This window comes from Megalops cyprinoides, chromosome 12 (genome assembly GCF_013368585.1).
Source record: "Megalops cyprinoides isolate fMegCyp1 chromosome 12, fMegCyp1.pri, whole genome shotgun sequence".
Lineage (NCBI taxonomy): Eukaryota > Metazoa > Chordata > Actinopteri > Elopiformes > Megalopidae > Megalops > Megalops cyprinoides.
Genome location: NC_050594.1, coordinates 33,150,734 through 33,175,068, shown reverse-complemented (window position 1 = coordinate 33,175,068; position 24,335 = coordinate 33,150,734). Strand labels below are relative to the sequence as shown.

Here is a 24,335-nt window from a genome sequence, read left to right as displayed (position 1 = left end):
AGGTGTGCTAGAGCTGTGCTAACCTCGATGTCCAGCTTATTGACCCAAATGGGCAGGTTGGAGTAGGAGTGCAGATTGAGGTCATCCACAGCTTTCTGCACACGGCTCAGGATCTCAGTGAAGGTCTTGTGGTCATACATGCAGGTCTCCAGGGAACGCACCTCCAGGTCGATCTTCTCCTCGATGAGGAGGAGGTCATCCACCTAGACAACATGGGGCCCATACAATCAGGTGATCTACAGCTCTTTCAGTTTAACATGTACTTAGTGATCTGGCATCTAGACTGCAACTTTGAAACTGAGAATGCTGGAGGGCTGACCTTCTCCTGGAAGTTGAAGACTGTTTCAGCCAAACGCTGGACGTAAGGGTCCAGCTTGTAGGACTCCCACACCAGGGCAATGCCTTCTGTGATGAGGGCCTGCACTTCCTTCTTCAGGCCCGCCACCAGCAGGGAGATGGAGATGCGCTCCTCCACCTTCTCACAGGTGCGCTCGTAGGTGCGCACACTCTCAATGAGCGAGATGGCGAAGGGGTACAGCTGGTTGGCCTGGTGGGCCTTGTTGACAATGGCCAGCGGCACGCGGAAGCTCAGCCACTTGAGGTTGCGCACCTCCTTGGAGAGTGTGATGATCTCCGGCAGGAAGTTCACCTTCAGCTTCAGCATGTTGCCTGTGCGGCCGCGGGCACGGCTGCTTTCAATGGTGAAGATGCGGCCCGAAACGCCCAGGTTGCGCTGCTGCACCTTGCGGGCCCAGTCATCGAAGATCTCCTGCGTGTTGAGCTTGGCACGGAAGCTGTCGCCATCCTGTTTGAGCTTGAGGCCCTCCACGTGGTTCTCCCAGCCCTTGCCCAGCACGTCCTCCACGCGCTTCATGTAGGCCGTCAGCTGCCGGTCAATCTGCTTGGCCCAGATGATGGAGCCCGAGACGGGTGGCAGGTCACGCACGTGGCTCATCTTGCATGACTGGCTCTGTGGATACTGCACCTTGAACTTGTCGTGCAGCGACTCGATGTCGTCCTTGACGCGCTGGATGAGCTGTGTCTGGTACTCGCGGATAGCGCCACGGATGTGCGGCCGCACAAAGAGTGCGTTGAAGCGGGAGAAGATGCGGAACATCTCATTGGCATTCTTCGCGGTACCAAGCTGGTCGCGCAGACGGGCAGTGATGCGTGTCTCCACACGGTCAATGCGCTCATCATAGCGCTTCATGGCCGCCTCCCAGGCCTCCACGCCCTCCTTGGACACATCCAGGCCATCCACTTCCTTCACGTTCTCATAGGCCAAGTTCACCTCCTCGATGGCATTGGCATCAGCCGCGTCAAACAGAACCTCAGCCACTTTCATATCAGGTGGCTCCACAGCCTCACCCTGCGTGTGCTGGGGAACAGCTGACACCTATTGCAACCATTAAAAATTGCAATTATGAAAATATTCCCCTCAGAGGAAGTGCCACCCACAAATCACTTTTCTAATGTATAAATCACCTTAATGCCATACAAAGCATCACTCGTTAGTTACACTGCACCTAAGAACATGCAATGACTGGTTTTATATGAAGAATTTTTAATCATGCACCTTACTGCTGCCCTCCCTGGTCCTTGTAGTGGTTTCATACCTGGGGGCGGAGAACGCGCACGATGACGGCCCTCAGCTGCTCATGCTGCCGTCGGAAGCGCCTCATGTGATCCAGACGGGCCTGCAGCTTGCGGTGGGCGGGACTCAGGCGCCACACCATCTTCAGGTTCTCCTCCCTCTTCCTCTTCACTATGTCCCTCAGCAGCACCTGCAGCTTCTCATACTCATCCTCCCAGGTCTGGAACACCTCAAAGCACGCCACCATGACCTGCCGCGACACACACACAAGGGTCACACGCATGTTTACATCACCATAGCAACAATTACAGTCACCCAGGTCCATCATTTTATTTATTACAGCAGTATACAGCTGTTGTAAGAAACCAGCTCTTACTGGAGACTCGACATCTTAGGTTTCACAGTGCACCTTCTCACCTTCTCAAATTCCTCATAGGCCACATGCATCAGCTTCCTGGTGCCCAGGACTTTCAGGAGCTGGGAGCTTAGGTCCCGCGAGATAGCCTCTACCAGGCGCAGGGCACGTTGGATGGGGTACTTGGTGTTGCGGATCTTCCGCAAGTGGGTGAAGATGGCCACCAACGCCTGGCGGATCTTATCCAGCTCAGTCGCAGACAGGAGGTCATTGAGGGGGAAGTCCTTCATCAGGGGATTGTAGTCATTGACGGTCTCCACAGCCTGCTTCAGACCTGGTGAGAGAGGTTCACAGTAGGGGTCGACTGATTATCTGGTCGTTAGATAATCGGGGACGATATTTGCAAATTCTTGATTGCTGATCATCGGTATATTTTTTTATCTAAATTCTATCAAAAAAAAAAAAAAAAAAATTAAAAGCAATGGATGTACTATCTCGACGCACGTTCTCTATCAGAAAAAAATGCTACTGGGATGGCTTTCCAAAAAAATTCCCATCATTGGCCGAGACAGACAATGTTATCTGACCTCGAAAATCAAAGGTTTTTTCAGACCTGCTGCTGGAAACAAGGATGGAAGGTAAGTATCCAGTAAAAGAGCCGTTGTACTCAAACCTCGCCGTAAATTGGACCTTTTTGAATCAGTGTAAGTAGTCTACGCTTAAGATAAAATACAAGCTTGGAATATAAAAGAAATAAGAACTTGTAATAAAGACTAATTGGTGCGCTTATGCTATAAGTTGCAAGTATTTGACACTGCACATTTAACAAATAGTAATGTACATTTATTCCTTCAAATGAAACATTCAAAGAAATTTACCCTAAAGCACAGCCCTTCTGAATTGACCAATGACCAAATGGGATCCTAGGATCTCTCCACAGCTTTAGAAAAAGCGTGGACGCACAGGCTAGTTTTAAGGTTTTTTATTTCATACTTTATAATGAAAATGCAGCCTAAATGATGCATCAATTCGCCTTATTTCTTACGCAATGATTGCCATCATTCGTCCGATAATTGAATGCTTTTGCAAAAGGTATAGGCATCTGTTGCGTAGCCAAAATAAGATAACCAGAGAAATTTATCCACAACGTCAATATTTGCCCCCTTTCAGTAGGCCCTGTCTCTCTCGCACACCGTCTCATTCGAACGTTATAGTTTATTTTTACCTTTGAGAAAGAATTTTCATTTGATCTTTAACTTTATGCCGAAAACATATGACTAAGTAAAGAGGGTTTGTAATTAAGTCCATGTTGTCACAGCCTATTTCTTTTCACACCGAAAAAAAACGTTAAAAGCATTCTAATATCGCCCTGAAATATCGACTATCGTCCTCTTTTGTCACAGGCTGATAATCATTATCGTATCAGCCTCGAAAAAACCAAGTCGGTCGACCCCTAATTCAGTTAGTCCTCTCCGTCGCCCTGACGTTCTCTGAGGAGACGTGGAGGCATCTCACCGGTGTCGGTGTCGAAGCTGACGGTGGCATGGAAGCGTTTGCCGTGTTTGAGAATGTCCAGAGTGAGCAGCACCTCGGGGCTCTCCCTCTTCTCCTGGATGCGGTTCAGAGCACGCTCCAGGTTCAGCCAGAAACTGATCTCTTGCAGGGCAGTTCCAGAGGCAGGGTCACGGTCCAGTTTGGTCACCTGAGAAAGGGTGGGTTGTTAAAACAGATTTAAATCTCTGTAAAATGTAAAATGATACGTCAAATCATGGACAGTTCCGACTCAAACTCAAACAGTATTAATCTCTGTTGAATGCATTTAAAGCATTGGATGAGAGTACTGAATGTATGTATGTAAGAATGCATGCATCTTCCTAATTTTACATGTTCTCATACTTGCATAAGTAATTCAAAACTTGAAACAGCAAACAAGGAAAATGTTTCAATGCTTGGAGACATCAAGTATCACTTGAGGCAATCTAAACTGGCATGAGCATATTATGACTAGGGCTGGGTATTGAGGCTCGGTACTTCTAAAGCACTAACGTCGGTACTACCGAGTATCGAAATCCGTTTACGCATTCGGTGCTACATTTTGATACTTTGTAATAAGGAATCCCTATTAGCTTTCTCATTTAAGGCTTTGCTCAAAGAAATTCTCATTTGATCGTTAAACAAATATCAGACATTTTTAGCAAACTAGCCAGCATTAAATACTTGATACCTAATGTTGCTAACAGGGAGTGTGTGGGAGAACGAGGTAGCTAACATTAGCTATACATGGCTAGGGGCTAGGTATATTGGGGAGCTGTAAAAGAAATATTATAGAGACTGGAGAGGTAGAGCGAATCAGAAGTTGCAGACACCAGAATGTTGGCTAGCACACTGCAACATGTCCACTTCCCATTGATTATAATGAGGAAACTCCTGTCTTTTCCCACCAAACTAAGGGGATTACAGTCATATTTCCAACCAAGTTACACTCATAATGCATGTAAGAATAAGAATCAAAGTGTGATTTCACTTGGCATGATTCAACAACGAAGTTAATGGAACGTGTAGAACTGATGAATAACCTACAAGAATTTACAGTTGTAAAGTAGCTTGAACTTTAATGGTTACTGAACTGCGTATGAACATCGAGATATATACAGATCGAGCCAGCACTTGCCAGTCAGTGATAATGAGAGCAAACAGCCTTGTAGCGAAAGCTATCATAAATGGTTCCCTTGACAAGGGAGTTCCTGGCCAGAATGTTTTAACTTTCTGAATGAATGCGTGGACAACTACACTAAGGTTACTGACATTCTGATACGTAGATATGTTGCTAGTTTCCTCATTGTAATGGGTTCTCAGCTAAAAATCAGCTTCTCAGCAAAAATAGAGCTACCTAGCTGCAAACGTTTGTCAGTGCCTAAAAGCAGAACACTGCAGAAACATTAGTGCAACTGTTGTCACTTATAATTGTGCTTGCTACCTTGATGGTCAACTATATTGATTCCAGTAAAATTTGTAATATGTATATATATATATATATATATATATATATATATATATATATATATACATATATATATATATATATAAAATATAATGTGTGTACATAAAATACGTACATAATTATTACTTTTTATGTGCTGCATACAAGACTATTACATTACAAGATTACACGTTACTCGCTCGCTACAAATGAAATCATTTAACCCGCATTCTCTCTGACCTTAGCTAGTTCAGGCCACACGGATTCACAAATCATTGCTAGCTAGCATTAGCTACCTATCTTAGGCATTATTGTCATAAATGGATTTAAAATATGACTGTAAACCCCTTTGTGTGGTAGAAAAAGGCAGGAATATCCCCTTTAGGGTCAACGGACAATTGACGCGTGTGGGGCACTGGACGTCATGGTTTCTGCAACTTCGGCAATAAAGGGAAGCAGTTACCTTCTTTCCATATTTTAGAGTTCAGTGCTGTAAACTTGTTTATTTAGTTAACATTAGTTTAAGGAACAGCGAGGATAATGATGTACCTAGAAGAGTATCATTTTAGTATTGGCACCAGCCCTAATTATGACTATAAAGGAACTGTAGTCTCCTGCCTGCGCTCACCTTCTGGATTTCCCTGATCCACCGGTTGACCCCTGACTGCAGCTGATTGAGGAAGGTTGGGTCTTCCACCTTGTCACCAAAGTCGGTGACCTTAGGCTTCTCCCCGCGCTCGTAGCACTGCTTGGCGATGTTGGTGATGATGGGGTTGATGAGGAGGCTGATCTCCGGGATCTCGATGTTCTGCTGCAGATGCAGCAGCCCCATCTCCAGCTCAGCGATTTTCTTCTCCACAGAGGGTGCCATCTTGTCACCATCCCTGGAATGGGTGGAGAAAACAAGCTGACATTAAGAGTCGATTCATAATAAAACCCTAATGGTATAAACTCATCACCTACAGTAGAATCAATAGTGTTAATGAAATGCTGTGGCTGAAGCAAACATTTTGACTTTGGCAAACACCTAGACTGAAAAATGAATTACAAATTAATTCAGCATATCCATTACATCTCTCGGCTGTATCTCAACAGAAAAAGCAGGTTTATGAAATGCAAAAACATTACCAAGACAGCATTTCCCTCTCATGCAAACATGTTCACTAACCTATCAGATAACAGATGCAGTACACTGCCTAGTCAATAATAAACTTTATGTTTTGCGTAGCATGTAGAATACAAAAATCCTGAAATTTCTATATGTCGATAGTGACAAAATTTTGACACCGACAGCCCCAATGCAACATGTCTGTAAGGAAAGCTCACCTGTCAGCCTTGCCAGACTCCCGGATGTAGGACTTGAAGAAAGGGGCGACGGCATTACTGATGAAAGAGTGCAGGGTCTCATAGGGGGAGTCCTCACTCAGAGTCAGCACGCGCACCTGGCTGGAAATGGTCTTGTCTGCATCAATGACTCCAGTCCTCTTGATAAAAGCCAGGCTGAAAGGACATATGAAAGCAAGCATTATATTGCATTCTGATCAAAAGACTAGAAAAAAAAGAGACTAGAAGAAAATGATATATGCATGCAGGTATGTATTCACGTAGTGAGAAAATTGTGTACTTTAGGTCAGTGAGAACAATTCAGCAATGAAATGAAAGTTAGCCAACACACTATGTATAATGACGACATTCCATGGCATTGTATCAGAAAGAAAATCTAATAAACAAGGGTCAATGTGACACAAATTTTCACTGAACCAGGCCTAAGAACGGGAAGTCCTGTCTCTGAAACCATGACCAAAATGAGTGAAATGGATACAAAATACCCTCTAGTACTGCTTTGAGGATGACTAAGGCCAGGTCCAAACCAGTTGTGTCGCGTGTGCTTGACAGCTACGTCGCTGAACTGCTGCGGCTCGCATGCGTGCGTTTGTCCACACCGCCAGCGTTGCTGCTGCGGCGCTGCTACTGCCAGGCCTATCTTTTTACACTGAGTTTGCCATTGATAACGGCCGGAATGTTTGATTTAAATTCACTATAAATTTAATTTATATTTAGTTTAGACAGACAAAGATTAAGAAGCGTGTGCTCAATTGTGAAAAATAATAAAAATAAAAATAAATAAATATAAACAACAATCCCTCCGCACTTGGCCTGGCTCAGTTTAAAAGCCATTTCCATGGGGGGTTTCAGGGTTCTGTTCTACAGTGTTCCAGGGGTGGGCTTATCGAGAAGTATCACGGGACCTTAATTTACATTACAGGTGCCAAACCAAATCTAAAACTATATAAGCAGATGTTCTGGGTTCAGTCTCTGTTGAATCAGAAGTGCTCTGCATTTGACTTGAACTTGAAGCAAGATATAGTGGCAACTTTTTTTCCCCTTACAAATGAGAAAGTAGGCTCCTCTTATTCAATTGAAAAATATTTTGTCAAACAGCATGTTGATCATGAAGAAAACAGACTGCCTAGGACAAATTATCTATTTAATTTCTTTTTTGCATGTAATGTTACTTTAGATAGCTTTTTATTATGCTACCTGTCTATTCGCATTTCCTAAATAATATTAACGTGGTTAATTAATTTTTTCGTTGGTTTGTAGTGCGAGTTATAGACAAAGGAAAGACATTGCACTTTCTCTTTTGCTCCGGAGGAGAAACAAGCGAAGAATGTGGGTTCACCCAATAAACCAGAGAAGGAGGTAACTTGGAGCTTTTCACCATCTTGCTGCTGAACTGCGTCTTTATAAGGACAAACACCTGAAGTATTTCAAAATGAGCGCTGAGCAAATGGATCCTCTTCTTTCCTTGACTATATACAGTAGTACATATGCAGCCTCCACTTTCCCCTTTAATAACATGCAGTAGGCGATTTGAGGGGGGGATGCTATCCCCCTTGTTAGCAAAATGACCAAAATGCATCCCCCTTGTTAACCTGCCATCCCCCCCTCTCCATCCCCTAGTTATTGGCAGAGAGAGTGATGAGTGTGCATCTGCCATCCCCCCTGTTAAAAATTAACAAATCACCTACTGATAACATACAATTGCTACAATGGTTAAAAAATTACATTTTTATTTTTTTCATGTCCGTGACATATAGCCTAGACGTTGAAACTACAGAGAAAGGTGTCAGTTATGTAATGTTGCTGGTATGATGTCAATGTGAGTATCAACAGATCATTTTTATTGTCTATTTTTGCTGAGAACCGCGCGCGTCACACAGAAAAAATAGGCTCCACGCCGAAAGTCTAGATGACTCGCAGCTGCAGCGAGGCTCGAGCCGCACCTGAGACGCGCTGCTCAGGCAGGCTGTGTGGCTGCTCTAACCCGTTAACATGGGCGCTGACATGAAAATCAAGACGTTCCGTGACCGTCATGCACACGCAACGCAATTGGTGTGGCCCCGGCCTAATAATTGCTACGTATTGAAATCTGTCTCTTTAAGAGCCGAATGAACAGGATTATATATGTATTAAAATCAACAACACTGGCACTTTGTCCTCCAGCTAATCAAAGTGAAAACAATTGTCAGGATTGACGAATACAGACTTATCCTTAAAGACCTTAAAGTTTAAATAGAAAGGATGAAAAAAGAGGAATCACCTGAAAACAGCACTGATCAGCACTTTTACATATCTTACTGCTTTTTAATTCCTTTCAGTATCCTTCTTTCTTTGCAAAAACAACACAATACACATTTGAATGACATTTACTGGGGATGATGTCTTGTACCAAACTATTCTGCTTACACTTGAGTTTTCACAAAACTGGTAAACTGACAAAGACCCATTAGCACTGAGGGCAGCCTGTACCTGTTGGATTTCAGCCCGTAGTGTATGTCAATGGAGATGTTGTAGGTTATGCACTCCTTCTCCTCTTCTCCCTCATCCCCAACATCCTCTGACAAAGAGGGAGAAGACAGTGATGCATTTTGGTGCCAACTGGCAACCATGTCAGATGAAGTTGTAAAGATCATGGGGACACTCCTGACAGCCCAGTATTAGTTTGCAAATAGTGGCTCCGGCTGAGTATGTTTCAGTAAGTTGTCAGAGCAGGGAAAACAAAGCATGTCACAGTTTGAAATCCACAATTTTCCAATCTTTCACTTTCCATGGCCATGCTAGAACCATGAAGGCATTAACAACCAATGACCAGTTTTTGTTGAAGGTACAGTAGGCTAGAGACCACTGCATTAAATTTGGCAAAGCTGCATCAAAATCTTCAGTGATATAAGCAGCAAATTATACAACACTTTCTTGTTTTAAAATAGGACAATCATGCATCAGTAAGCTAAACAATCATAAATACAATTGCCATTACTCCAACACAATTATTGTTATTATTATTATTGTTATGCCAACACAATCAGGATGTTCAATGTTTCTTCGATGCCGATATTATTTTCCATGCCAGTGTTATAAAACATATAGCCTAAAATAAACCAAAAAAGAATAACTGATTAGCTTAATTGTCAGTTTGGTGTAGTGTCTGTTCGGTTGTATGACGCAGTATCGTCCAAACGGCTTCAAAATCAGCTGATGTCTGAAAGGGCGGGGCTGTCTGTAGGATGACGTTGGTACTGCACAAGGTCCAAAACCACAGCCTTGGATCTGCAATGCAGCGCGGCACTCCTACTCCACAAACAATGCTTGTAAAAATACTTCAAACCAAGGCTGGGTTAGTTTACCAGGCCACGGAACTACAAATCCCCAAAACCTGCATAAAAATTCCTAACCGCTTAGAGTGTGCAGGTTGGCCTGATAATTAACTTGCATGTAAGGTACAAGTGACACTGTCCACTTTATTTAATTGCAATTATTGTTAAAATGATTGCTGATTAAATAGATTTACAGCGCCTAAAAACATCGCCGAAACGACTTTGATTTTCCCCCCCTTTTATTCAAGCCCTGTATACGATAGGCTACAGTTCGAGATACACCGCCTTAGGATAGAAACTCAGTCCTTCTCTGTCACATGAGGGGTAAAATAAATAACACCCGCATGATCTTCTTGGATGCAAGACGCTAGCTATGCAATCAGAAAGTTAGCTAAATGGGTACCAGATTGATACAATCAAATATAGTTTCGAACGTAAGACAGATGACAAAGCACTTTTAAAAGAAGGCAAACAAATCTAATCTTAAATTTAGGTACCCCCGCCCCCAAACACACCTGGAATGGACAACGACAACTGGCCAAATACCTTGCAAGTAAAAGGTCGTGAAAAATTGCCAAGGGTGTGGTACCATGTGGTGACTAGTTAGTTAACCAGCTAGTCTACATCCACTTCAATTCACGTCGTTGTTACCGTTGACGTTACCACCGCTGAAGATGACAATGTGCTAATTTACAATCAAGTCTACATAGATTAACCTGCTCCCTACGTAGACCCACTAGCCACTGTCATTGTCCTGTGTAATACACAGGTGGATGCAGATATCGTTGTACATTAATTCAATAAAACGCAGGCAGAAAGTCAATAATACTAGCTAACATTAGAAATCTAGTTAGGCAACGTTAGATTTTTACATTGTGTTATGTAGCAAGACAATTATTCTAACTAATGGCAGCTAACTGTTCAATCGGGTATTCTTCCTGCCATCTTCCAAACCTGGATGATGCAGCACCATCTGCGCTGTAAGTAGCTCGCTTGCGAAGCGGCACTTTTCATTGCTAGGCCTGAACAACTGTAAAAAAAAAAAAAAAAACAACTGAAACGATTAAATGATTATGAACCACATCATCAGACAAACCTTTAAGGGTGTTCCTCTCAACCAGAATGGTGTGCACTTGAGGATCTGAAAGGAATTTTCTCATCTGCTCTACCGAGCTCTTTTCTTCTAGGGCGGTTTCCAGGGAGGCCGGTGCTTCGCCGCCATCTTCTAAGAGCAGCGGGACAAGCTTGCGGATATGCTTCTGAAGCACCGAGGTGTCGGCCACCGTCTGCACGGCAGCAGACACCTCCATGGTGCCAGAACCATCTTCAGCTCCACCGCCGTCAGACATCTTCAAAAGCTGTCAGTTTCAAGTTATCGTTGGCTATAGAAAATATTCACTGCTGTATGAACAAGGGACTCTCCCCCAGCTCCATCCACTGAATAGGAGTTGCAGCTCGCCTCGGTTTAAGTGTGCGAAATGTCAGTCAAGTGACATATCGGAGGTAGGGGTCAGACGCGATGCGTTCTGGGTCTTGTTGTTCTCGTCTCCAGAAAAGTGAACACATTGAATTGCAAAGATACTACAATACTCATGATGCACCCCGTGACGAATCACAGGTTTTGTCCTTTTAGAAGCTGCGCAGATGTTGCATAGATTTGTTGATCTGTAAATCATCTGAATCATGCTTTGTTTTCATGGAGGCCATAATATTGTCATATCATGTTACGACCCCCCATTATACTAACTAAGAATGTTGCAAAGTCATTTCTCCACCATATAGTATTGTGTGGGTTTATAAGCGTCTTTTCTACTGAACATTCAAGAAATAAGTTGGATAAGATACCTACGTGATATTTGTTTCAAATGCTTGTTTCGTGGTATGACTACGAAAATTAGGTAAAGTTGTACAGAAATGAAATTATATGATTTAGATTTTCTTTTTTTCTCTCTATAGATTGTTTACAATGTTTAAAACAAAGTTGCAATGTTTAAAACAACATACACCCGGTATTACTTCGAAGGAGAGGTGTGAATCTTCACTGGTCTCAAGATTAGATTCGATTACGATTCAAAGCGTAGCGATTCGATTACAAAAAGATTCTCCATGCATCACCATGCATCTTGTCTTCCATGTTTTTTTTTTTCTTGATACAAGAATACAAGCCCTCAGATTTGAACTGTTTTTAGTTTTCAACTTTTTGTTTAACAGCTGTTTTCAAAAATCATATCAAGTCATACAACATAAAAATCTTTTTCAAGTAAAATTAGCCTACCACAAGGTATATGTAAACAGTAACACAAAACATTTTTGTTTTTAGTGCATTGTAAATTAGTGGTTATGGTTAGGCCCTATTTGTTTTTCATTTGAATTATATTTAAAGTTCAAGAAAATCCACTGTTGAAAAGACAAGCTTTTTTTCAACCTTTTCGCACATACGTTCACAGGTGTGGTTTGCCGTTTAGCGAGTATGCTAAAACTGGTGCGATTAGAACAATAGATTGGAAAAATTCTAGCTAATTTTAGCTTTGAAGAAACAGCGATTTAACATTAACATTTAACAGCTAACTGAAAACTATGAGAAGCATAATAACGCTAAAAATCAGCAAGAGTTTCCTCTAGTCATGATAATAGCTATTAATAATTCATTGATTATATTTTTCCTAAACATGAAATACAGACTAGTTAAATGTGCGGGGCGAGACATGGTGAAAAGGGTTTATAACTATATAACGATTAGGAATTATTTGTTTAAGACAGGTATAGCAGAGAACGGGAGAGTTCGCTCTGTAGGTAAATTTTAATCCTCGGTTTTGCGACAGAAATAAAGACTCGCCCCCTGATTTACTGAGGTAGGTGCAAACCAGGTAGATTTAAAAATAATTTTTATGTGTGCGCCAAAATTAAAACATGCTTTCACTGGGCGGTATAGTGTGACTAAATAAGCTGTTTTTCCTTTAAATCAGGCTCAATTAGCTAATATAATAATTAGAATAAACCCATCCTTCATTTTTGCGTTCTCTGGCTGACACTCCTTGAAATACACGTTCATCAGTTCTACTGCTCAAGCTGATCCCCGGGGAAATCCCCGCAAATAAGTAATAAATATATATATATTTTTACGTTATAGCACTGGACACTGGACTTATAGTGTGTGTGTGGCAGGATGCGCCCAGCTGTCTGTGTCGGGGGGGGGGGGGGGGGGGGTCTAATCTCACCGTTTTTAGCATACGCGCTAAACGACTAATCACACCGGTGTGACCGTACGCGCGAAAGGGTTAATTACAGTTTTTAAGAATCGATTATTTTCTTTTTCTGCAGAATCTTTCACTTTCGCATCGCGATGCATCGTAAAAACGATTATTTCCCCCAGGTCTCCTTCGAAGTACTTTAAAGCGGTCTGAAATCGCATTGACCCTGGCTGAACGCCAGGGGGCAGTATGGATTTACAAATTAAAATCGGTGATTGAAATATCTCAGTCAGTTTCTGTCAGTGTCACTTACACATATTCGGGAAGAATCAACGACAACCGACGTTGCTAAAGAATAACAATATCAGACTTTGCAACAGTTATTGCTACCGAGCTAATAATTTTGTAAGGCAAATCAACATTGCATTTCGATTATTTACCAATAAACGTGTCTGAACCTGCGCATGTAGTTAACTTGACTACCTGAGTATTCTAGAGTGCTGGGTTGCAGCATTAGTAGTTGTTTACACTATGAAACTGTGCTGGCTGTAACATTAACGTTATTCCATCAGTAGGCTATAGCACAGGAAAGACATGGAATCAGCAAAATGTTTTATTCGATGGCGAAAGACAAAATCTGGATGATTAAAAACCTCCATAGATTTCTGGTAGGACTAGACAAGTAAAACCGGACAAATTCTCTGCACATTACCATCACATTGCAAGTTCACGCAAAACTGCCCGTAGCCTGCGCGAAAGGCATTATTTGACTAGAGAGCATACTGACACAGCCCAGACGAGGGAGAAGGGACGTTAGATCACCTGACTAGCGACAGCCAATGAGATCCGGCGGAGCAGAGGCGAACCGCTGCAGTGTGTGCGTATGCGAGAGAGACAGCAAGAGAGAGAGAGCTAACAGCTAGCTAAGCTAACGCAGGACCAGACCCAGGGAGAGCGTCAGTAGGGGGACCGGGGAGCTCATTTCTCTGCAATGCCGAATAAAGCTAAAAAAGAGAAGGTGAGTTTTGCCTTGCGGAGTGACAGGCAATACGAAGGGAGCTGCATGGGTTTATATCCTAAATAACTACTTAGCTGTGAACCCCGAGGCCTAGGCTACATTGACTGGGATGCTAGCTACCAAGCTGGAGCGTTTGAGACTGTGCGGTTGCTGCAGGGCTGGATGTCGGGCTGTGTCTGTCGTTTCCATTACATTTTGGAGGCATTGATGATTAGCTTAGTTTGTCAGATAAAGCAAACCCGCCTGATAATGTGAAGCGCATTTAGCTATGCAGGCAAGTTTATATATCACATTTTACATGAGGTTAGTGATAATAGGCTATTAAATCGCGCTTGAAATGGCACATTTTTAACTAGCCAAGGTGGCTAGTTAACGTTAGTTTGTTTGCTAACTGTTCAAGTTAAAATGTTGGGAGGCTGAGCATTGCAGTACCGCCACAGTAGAGCACTGTGATATTGAATAAAAACGCTGTTGAAGAGCAAGCTTAATTTAATATGTTTCGTTTCCTATTTAGGAATCTCCAAAGTCGGGAAAATCGGGAAAAACTGGAGGGAAAGATGGGCAGGAGAATTCAGAACATGAGGTAAGTGGATGTAACTAACGTTATGAAGCGGTCGTTAGTGCCTAGTTAGTTAGCTGGTAAATCGACGTTAGCTTGCTCACCCTGAGCTGTTTAAATGCCTGTTCTAGTTGAATGTTCATCGCCTCTGGCTAGCTTGCTTACTAGGTACAGTAGTTACCTGCCACGAGGGAAAAAATTCACAGCAAATGGTCAAACCATTATTTCTGTGAAGTTCATTCATGGTCTCTTGAACAATGCTTTTACCGTGCTGCTTTCATGTAGAATTTCATTTCATTTAGCAATTTGAAAACTTACTGTAATTTAACGTTTTATATTTACTCACACATACACGCATATGCGTCCGTCTTTGTGGCTGTATCTGTGTGTGTGTTTGTGTGTGTGTATACAGACATACGTATATACATGTGTATATGTGTGTATATATGTATGTATGTATGTATGTATGTGTATGTGTACACACACTTTTCACACTTGCCACATAACTAAACTCTTGGTTCTAAGGTCCCCCCAGCCTGCAACAGTAACATAGGTAACCAACTGAAATGTGTTTGAAACATTCCCTGAAGTATTGTAAAGTCAGTTTACAACTTTTGTCTGATATGGCAAGGCTGCATGGTAACAAGATTGTGGCAAAGTTGCCAAAAGCATTTGCTGTTTGTTAGTGCAATTTGTTTGTACATTTGGAACATTAATTTTAAAGGTTGTGCCATGTCAAGTTTTTTTTTTATGGAAGTGATAAACTTAGTTTATTATATTTTAAATTTCAGCACTTGGATATGGCTGTGTGGTCAAATAACTGTTATATAAGGGAAGGCAATGGATTAAATGGATTTTGAGGTTTGTTCAGACCTGGATGGTGTCATATCTGCAGTCTTTTTTGTAGAAACCATGTCAATAGGCATACTGATTGAAACAACTAGTCTGGCAGATGCTGAAGCAATGCTCGGGAGTCCTGGGAGACTAAAATCTGTTGGAATGTCCATGGTTTGTTATTTTACTGCACTCATGTGCATTATTTTGTTTTGACTGATGACCATTTTTAGCACACTTTGATATGTAAACCGGAGGGATTGTTTTTCTGTTGGTGTCATTTGTTAGAGAGTAGGAGGAAGGAAAGGGATCCGGGACAACAAAAGATGGGAGCGACTGGCGTTCTTTTTTGCTCTGCTGGTCTGTCCCAGCTCGAGGCACCCAGAGAAAAAGAAATGGAAAAAGTAAGAAAGAAAAAACACACATTGAGAAGAGTCCCTCTGTCTCTTCCTCACAGAAAACCCCTCAGCCTCTACGTAGCTGGCACGTAATTCCTTTGTGGACAGAGCTGGTTGCTGAGCTGAAGCAGGCTTATGCAGTCGTCATATTAAGTTTTCAATCCCCCCCTCCCCCCACACAGGCCTAATCCGGGTTATCTGTCCAGCAATTTGTGTCAGCAGCCATTCAGTACATCAGTGTAATGTGCCAACTTATTTCAAATTTAAATCACAGAGCAGCAAGCTGTTGCAGTACTGCTGAAAGCAACCCTCATCCCCAGCTGATTAGATGTTTATTCCCCAATGCAGACTGTCCATTCTCTGTTCCCAGCAATTAAAAGAGAACAAGTCCTGGTTCTGGTGAGGACATGGGATGATATTGAAATAATCTTTCGATTGCTGTGTTTTCTCACTTTACCAGTAATTACTTTTTGTAATACGTTTTAAGCCTGAGTTATTTCAGATCAGTGTAGATTTACTAAATTCTTTTCTGGCATTATGTCATTAGAAAGCAATGTGTGGATGTTTGTGGGATGCTTAAAAATGACTGTTTTACTAAGCAATTGGAGTTTTTACAGTGGTACTTATTGGGGTGGCCCCTGCTTCTTCAGGTGCCTGCAGTGATTCCTGAATCAGTGGTTTTGGGTGTCATGTTCTCATGTAAATCTGAAAGAAATTTTTGTGTATTGTAACGTAGCCCTCACGGTAATGGAGGACATAATATGAAAACTGGAGAGGTGGGAGGGAAACTGAGTCCTTATTGTTTTGAAAATTGATTCAGCCATTAAGACAGATATACACAGCTGGTATATCACATGAATACCGGTCTTCTTCTCCCTATGTTTCAGCTGATACCTTAGTGTTTCCAGTGGGAACACTGACTGTCAATGCTGTGTAGTGCAGTAGTCACAGAAGGGTCTTTAATTAGTCACTTTATAAATCTCAGTAATGGCTTGGTAGGGAAATGACATTACCGTCATTGTGGTTGTGTAAGTTATGTAGGCTTATGATAGCATTTTCATGCAAATGTATATATCATTTTGTTTAGGCTTCTATGCTGCATATGGCACATAGTCTGGATAGTTTATGGACTCCTGAAATGGGACCCAAAGTCAAGATTTTGCTGTGATTTCCTCCCTTCCCTCACATAGGCAAGTCTGTGCAGAGTGTGTGTTAGTGTTGAAGTTATCATGCTAACATCAGTAGAGGTGTCATGTTTGTTATGCTTATTTTCTGGGCCCCTTGCCTGTGTTAGCACTCGTCCAAATCAAACCACCAGGAAGGTGAGTACAGCTTCAAAAGGCATAAGGTTACAGTATGTACCCACAGCAGTATCCAATGCCATGCATGACAGTAATTTGATTGTCTTGGATAATCTGTTCCTTCTATTGTAGCATGGATGTTTATCCAGTGTTGTACTCAGCTTATATCAAGTTGATGACTCCTGACTAATGGAAACAGTTTGCCAGTTCACTGGGACAAATGTGCGTTTCTTCCTTTTAGGACAAATAGTTTACATCTATTCACACAATCCCAATAGGTCCTCCCACTTAGTCTACATGAGAGTAACAAAATTAACACTGCAAAACAGTAGGACTGATTTTTATAATTAGTTCATTGTTATTATTTCTCATTTTTGAACAGCTGACAAAGACATGTAATTACTGCTAATGCATTATTCAGTGAGCAATTCTGTTTGGGTAACTATTTTTTCATTAGCCTGTATGGGGTAAAACATTGTGGTTTCACTGAGGTCTTACAACTTGTCTTTTTTATCAGCTGTCTAAAATGTTTGTCTCTTTACAACACAAAGCTTAGTGTAATTATTTGGTTTGGGAAATGCCTCCGATCAGAGCTGTTATGTGCTCTGCTGCCTATTTACATCCGAGTGTCACCCCCCCCCCCCCACTCAAAATATAAAGTCATTGACACTTCATGTGTCAGGTTGTGATTCACTGATTGGCTCAGGGATACCTACTGAGTCCTTAGGATCCTATATGTCAAACCTGGTCAGATCGGCTCTCCTGACATCTTGTAATCTCCACTTCCAGCTACCTGTTCATATTTACTAGACAGGTCGTGGTGAGAGTTTAGTATTGAGGTGAAGACTGCCACTACCAGCTCTGCCAAATATTCCCCTTCTCTGCTCTGAACACAGTTTCACACACAGCACAGTTACAAGTGAGTGAGACATCCACAGTTGCTAGTTCTGATGAAAGTAACAATAAGGGTTGTCAGTACAGTTTACTAATGTGTGTATTAATAGTTTTTAGTAGCTCCATTATGGTTGTGTAGTGGACAAGTCCATCTGAAGATTTTAATGGCAACCTTAATGTTAGAATTGAGCTCCAAAAAGTGGAAGCTTAGTATTTACGTGGGACATGTGAAAGAAGAAAGACTGTTTTGGATTGATTTGTAAATAACCTGTCTTTAATGAGTAGTGTCTTTGTCAGTGATAGCAGAAAGCAAGCTCTCGCGGGGGGGCTTGAAGACTTAAGACCATGTACCAGTACAACTCTGGCGCTACGTTAGTGCAGCTCTCGCAATTGTCTGGAATGAAAGCAAGGATGTCGCTGTGGTTGTTGAACCAAAAGAAGTGTGTGCGTGTGTGTGTATATTTGTATTTATGAACCAGGGATTTTGTGATGCCAGATGGGGACCTGTTCATTCTATTCCTGGAACTCTCACATTATGTAGAGGTCAGAGATCATGAGAAATGGCCAGTATAGTCTGTGATATTTATAGTGGAATTTGTTGCATTGCATTTTAACAGGGTTACTGTGAGCCCGTTTTATGTAGCCAACAACCATTATAAATCAACAATTTTGTTTTTGCTGTTGCAAAACTGCAATTTCACTCAGGATGTTTAGACCAATTTGTAAATAGTCGTACGTTATCAAAGGATACAGAGTGTTCAAAGCAAAAAGGGATTGCTTAAAAATGTTTTTGTCTGAAATTACATTGTATTTTCATTTTCTAGGTCAGGTGATTACTGAGACAAATGGGCCTCTTAACTAACACACTTTTTTCCGTTTTTGAGTTTTAGTTTTAACCTTTATCCAGTCACATCTGCCTCTTCCTGTAATAACGTAGACATACTACAGACTGTGGGAAGCAGCCTATAGACAGCACAGACAGTTTTTCCTCACTTTAAGAGGGTTTTACAGGAGCAGCATTCTCTCAAAGCTCAGCTGCTCCAAAAAAAAAGGCAACAGTGTTATCCCATGAGCCTCTGGTGACATGAGTCCCGGGACAGGAACATTCAATGCAGCAGCTCTCGGGGGAAGCCGAAGAATGCAGTTTATGTCTCTAGCAGGCCTGGCATAGCCAAAGCGTGCTTCCATCACAGGGGTGAGACATCTGTTCCCAGCTCATTTTACAATCCCGACCATACTCCTCATGGCAGTGTCCCTGTGTGGGTGGCCATGGCCAAGTAGGCCGGTCAGGCCTGACCTAGCACCACACACAATGTTCTCACAACTTTGCTACAGCTTTTCGAGAACCCCTGACCCTGCATCTCCACAGCCCCTGAAAAATCTGCCCAGTCAGCTGATAAGATCTCCATTATCTCAAAGGAACTTTAGCCACTATTGCCATGTAAACACAGCAGTGCTGCAATCCAAATGACCGCTCAGCCAACTTTAAGCTGTCAATTAAGAATAAATCAGTTTGGTTTACAGCCAGATACAGTGGATATAAAAAGTCTACACACCCTTATGAAATTGCAGGTTTTTGAAATGTTTCTGAATGTCAGACTTTTTCCATCTGTAATGTGCTCTTCCAACAAACAAAAATCCAGAGAAAAAACAAATAGTTAATTATTAGAAACATTTTAAATAAATAAAAACTACAACAACCTGATTGCATAAGTCTGCACACCCCACCCAACTAATATTTTGTGGAAGTACCTTTTGCATTTATTACAGCAGTTTTTGTGAATAAGATTAAGTCTCTACTAACTTTGCACATCTAGACTTGGAATTTTATCCCACTCTTCTTTGCAAAAATGTTCCTTCAAATTGTGAGGGGATCTCCTGTGTAAAGCTCTCTTTAGGTCATTCCACAGTTTTTTTGATGGGACTGAGGTGTGGGCTCTGACTGGGCCATTCCAAGACTTTGATTTTCCTTTTCCGAAGCCATGCTTTGGTCGACTTGGATGTGTGCTTTGGGTCATTGTCATGTTGGAATGTGAAATTCCTCTTCATCTTCAGCTTTCTGACAGAGGCCAGCAGGTTTTGTGCCAAAATACACTATATGGACAAAAGTATTTGGCCACACCTGTTAATTATTGAATTCAGGTGTTTCAATCAGACCCGTTGCCACAGGTGTATAAAATCAAGCACCTAGCCATGCAGTCTCCATTTGCAAACATTTGTGATACAAAATGGGTCGTTTTGAAGAGTTCAGTGACTTCAAGCGTGGTACTGTGATAGGATGCCACCTTTGCAATAAGATGGTTCGTGAAGTTTCATCCCTGCTGGATATTCCACAGTCAGCTGTAAGTGATATTATTAGAAAGTGGAAGCATTTAGGAACAACAACAACTCAACCACGAAGCGGAAGACGTAAAATCACAGAGCGGGGTCAACCACTGCTAAAGCGCACGGTGCATAAAAGTCACCAATGCTCTGCTGATTCCATAGCTGAAGAGTTCCGAACTTCCACTGGCATTATTGTAAGCACAAAAACTGTGCGGCAGGAGCTTCATGGAATGGGTTTCCATGGCCGAGCAGCTGCATGCAAGCCTCACATCACCAAGTCCAATGCCAAGCGTCGGATGGAGTGGTGTAAAGCACACTGACACTGGACTGTGGAGCACTGGAAACGTGTTCTGTGGAGTGACGAATCACGCTTCTCTGTTTGGCAGTCAGATGTGCAAGTCTGGGTTTGGCGGATACCGGGAGAACGTTACCTGCCTGACTGCATTGTGCCAACTATGAGGTTTGGTGGAGTAGGGATAATGGAATGGGGCTGTTTTTTTTCACTGCTTATCTCCAGTGAAGGGCAATCTTAATGCTTCAGCATACCAAGACATTTTGGACAATGCTATGCTTCCAACTTTGTGGCAACACTTTGGGGAAGGCCCTTTTGTATTCCAACATGACTGTGCTCCAGTGCACAAAGCAAGGACTATAAAGACATGGTTTGATGAGTTCGGTGTGGAAGAACTTGACTGGCCCGCACAGAGCCCTGACCTCAACCCCATTGAGCACCTTTGGGATGAACTGGAACGGAGATCGCGAGCCAGGCCTTCTCGTCCAACATCAGTGCCTGACCTCATAAATGCTCTACAGAATGAGTGGGCACAAATTCCCACAGAAACACTCCAAAATCTTGTGGAAAGCCTTCCAAAAAGAGTGGAAGCTGTTATAGCTGCAAAAGGGGGACCAACTCCATATTAAAGTATATGTATTTGAATACAGTGTCATTACAGTCCCTGTTGGTGTAATGGTCAGGCATCTGAATACTTTTGTCCATATAGTGTATCTTCATATTTGGAGCTATTCATTATCCCATCCATCTTGACAAGAGCCCCTGACCCAGCTGAAGAGAAGCAGCCCCAAAACAGAATGCTACCACCACCATGCTTCAAAGTAGGTATGGTGTTCCTTGGATGATGAGCTTTATTGGCTTTGCCAGATATATCGTTTACAATTTAGGCAGAGAAGTTCAACCTTTGTCTCGTCAGACCGTAGCACATTTTCCCCACATGGTTTGGGGTGACTGAATGAATCTTTTTACATAATTTAGACGAGTTTGGATATTCCTTTTTGTAAGAAAAGGTTTCCATCTTGCCACCCTAGCCCATAGCCCAGACATGTGCAGAATACAAGAGATGGTCGTCACATGCAAGGTGAGACCGGTACCTGCCAGAAATTCCTGTAGCTCCTTCAGTGTTGCTGTTGACCTCTTGGTAGCCTCCTTGATAAGTTTTCTCCTCGTCCCTTGATCTTTGCAATGTCTCTGTGGTGCCACATTTTCTCCACTTATTGATGATGGTTTTGACAGTGCTCCATGGTACATTCTTTTATCTCCTGATTGGTACTTTTCAACAATTAGCTCTCGTAGTTTCTTTGGCAAGGCTTTGTGGACCATGGCTCTCCTAGTAGGATGCAACCCCAAACATTCAAGCAAATTCTACAGCAACAGCTGACTTTAATCTGGGTTTAATCAGAATCACTTTCATTGATGGCAGGTATATGGTGATAACTACAGACATAATTTTGAATGTGATTGGTTAACTTTGAACACTTCTAGAGCCCCCATTATGAAAGCGTGTGCAGACTAACTGTACCTTGTGCTGTGTTCCTTTTCTACAAAAGAAATTGAGGTTTTCTCAGTGTTTCAGTCATAGTATGTTATTTAGTGCTGCCCCCGACCAAAGATTTTCCCAGTCAACTAATAGTCTTTAGTTCAAGCCATTAGTCGACTAGTCGTTGCACGTTGCACGTTTATAATTTAATTATTTAAATATATATTTTTATATTATAAGTGTCATTGTTAACACTGTGCTACGTTACAGAGAAATACAAAACTGTACTAATGAGCCTTTAAAATATAAATTTTACAAGCGCGTGCACAAAGCAAGCCGCCTGTTAATGACAACGCTAATGGCAAAAGCAGTAATGATTCTGAATGTGTCGGAACAACCAGCGAGGTGACTGAACATTTTAATTATTTCAGCACAGTATAACATAATACAACATATGAACTTGTAGCACCAACACAACAACTTATTAAACAAATGATAAATAAACATGAAACAGAACATAAAGTTAAACATGCAATAAGCGATGTAATTTAGTTTCCCCAGTCCCCATGAACACTTGAATAAACCTAATAGCGCATATGACAGTATATTTATTTGGTTGCATATAGCCTTAACTTTGTGATTCGTTAATGTTAATTAGGCCATTAATTATTAAGCATAATGGAAAAACCCTTTAGCGTGTACAGTCACACAGGTGTGATTAGTCGTTTAGCGCATATGCTAAAACCGGTGCGATTAGAACACTAGATTGGAAAAATTCTAGCTAATTTTAGCTTTGAAGAAACAGCGATTTAACAATCGCTCGTTTAAAAATAAATATAGCAAAGGCTAACTGAAAACTATGAGAAGCTTAATAACGCTAATGAAAACATAACGCAGTGCGCTACATTGCATAAAAATAAGTTACGTGCGCTTGAGTGAATTTACTTTCCATGCTCGAAAACAGCTTCTCAGGTATAACTCCACGAAAGTATGATGTATCCATGCGATTTTTCGGGGTTCTGGTAAGTGTTGCATGCTGTACATGCTGATGCAGTCAGGCATATCAGACTTGTAGTGGCTCGGGGAAAATCGCCGTGTTACTTTCGTCCCGGCTCTCCTCTACATATTTCAGATAAGTTATGTTTGAGGTCGACGAATGATAGGCGAATCTTTGCATGCTGAGTTTGCATGTCACCTTCTTAGGGTCATCCTTTACACGCTCAAAATGATTTTCTGCCCGACATAGTCTAAACTTTTTAATGACAAGATGCAACTCCTGAATGGAGTTTGAGGTTTTTTTTTTTTTTTTTTTGCGACTAACCAACGAATGAAAACTTGGTCGACAAAGACTCTTCTAATCGACTAACGTTTGGTTGACTATTAGGGGGCAGCCCTAATGTTATTTACTGCTAATGTTATTTACTGCTCTGGAGAGAGAATTTTTCATTGAGTTCTTGAAAACAAGAAATTATTTTCTCTATAAGAACTAGCAATACTGGTGTACAATTTAGAAAGTGTTTATGTTTTTCTTATCAGATGAAATAGCTCTGCAGGGTCCCACGGTTGTATTAGTCTTGTGTAAATGTTTGATTTTTTTAGCACAATCAGAAATGTGAACTCATGTTCACTGTGGAAGTTGGCATCAGGCCCTGTTTTAGGGGACACAATTATGGTGAGAACAGGCATAACTCCTAACAGTCACAAAGTTCATCATGATTCATCATCATGCTAGCATTTCAGGCACGATAGGCAAACTGTTGGTCTCAGAAACCAAACAAATCCAGAAAATCATTTTTTACCACATCTTCCTTTTAAAAAATGTTCCCAGTTTTTTGTTTTCACTGCTTTCCTCCTTCTACCAACATTAAAGTATTTTATTGAGATACACAGCAATTGCCCAGAGCTTGGGCTGTATTTCTGAAATTATGTCTCTGGGGGTTTTGAAGAATCATGGTGTATTTAAAGGACACACAAAAATCATCTCCTCCTGGCTGTGTTTGAAGGTGAATAGGACTACAGCCATTTGTACATCCAAGCCAAACTACACTCAGGTGCCTGAAAGTAGAGACATATTGGAAACTTGGAAGGAATGTTCTTGTACTCTGATAGTTGTAAAACAGTCACAATTTGTAATTATTATTATTTGACTGAGCTCTGAGTCTGACTGAGGTCCTGTGAGAAATATTTTACTGAGCTAAATGAAAAATGGTGACTGCTTTGAGAGTATCAGAGTGCAGGAGTTTTTTCCAGGTTTACAGTCTTTTTAGGGATGTCTCTCATGACTTGTCCAGCTGTTACCCTTCACAGTACTCAAGCTGTCAGCTGTTTGGGGAAACGGAAATCAAACACATTACCAAGGAACATTACACTGGTTGCTTCAGTACTGAAAAAAGCTATGCACCAAGCAAGGACTCAGGCCACATTATTTATTTCATTTCTGCATCCTATTTATTTCA

The 24,335-nt window shown here is 41.7% G+C and overlaps 2 protein-coding genes across 5 annotated transcripts in view; one reads left to right on the top strand and one right to left on the bottom strand.

Moving 5' to 3' along the window:
- The window catches only part of dync1h1 (dynein, cytoplasmic 1, heavy chain 1), a 46,318-nt gene extending 35,284 nt beyond the window's left edge, over positions 1–11,034 (bottom strand). For both annotated transcript variants that reach the window (XM_036542469.1, XM_036542470.1), the window contains exons 1-9: positions 10,684–11,034; positions 8,743–8,830; positions 6,256–6,429; positions 5,558–5,813; positions 3,465–3,651; positions 2,012–2,283; positions 1,617–1,844; positions 320–1,396; positions 24–203 (exon numbers count right to left, since the gene is read on the bottom strand). In XM_036542469.1, the coding sequence (XP_036398362.1) occupies positions 24–203; positions 320–1,396; positions 1,617–1,844; positions 2,012–2,283; positions 3,465–3,651; positions 5,558–5,813; positions 6,256–6,429; positions 8,743–8,830; positions 10,684–10,936 (2,715 nt within the window). In that variant the 5' untranslated portion in view covers positions 10,937–11,034. The remainder of the gene's footprint in view (positions 1–23; positions 204–319; positions 1,397–1,616; positions 1,845–2,011; positions 2,284–3,464; positions 3,652–5,557; positions 5,814–6,255; positions 6,430–8,742; positions 8,831–10,683) is intronic.
- Positions 11,035–13,681: 2,647 nt separating this feature from the next.
- Positions 13,682–24,335, top strand: part of ppp2r5ca (protein phosphatase 2, regulatory subunit B', gamma a) — a 54,227-nt gene continuing 43,573 nt past the window's right edge. For all 3 annotated transcript variants that reach the window (XM_036541686.1, XM_036541685.1, XM_036541684.1), the window contains exons 1-2: positions 13,682–13,796; positions 14,311–14,379. In XM_036541686.1, the coding sequence (XP_036397579.1) occupies positions 13,770–13,796; positions 14,311–14,379 (96 nt within the window). In that variant the 5' untranslated portion in view covers positions 13,682–13,769. The remainder of the gene's footprint in view (positions 13,797–14,310; positions 14,380–24,335) is intronic.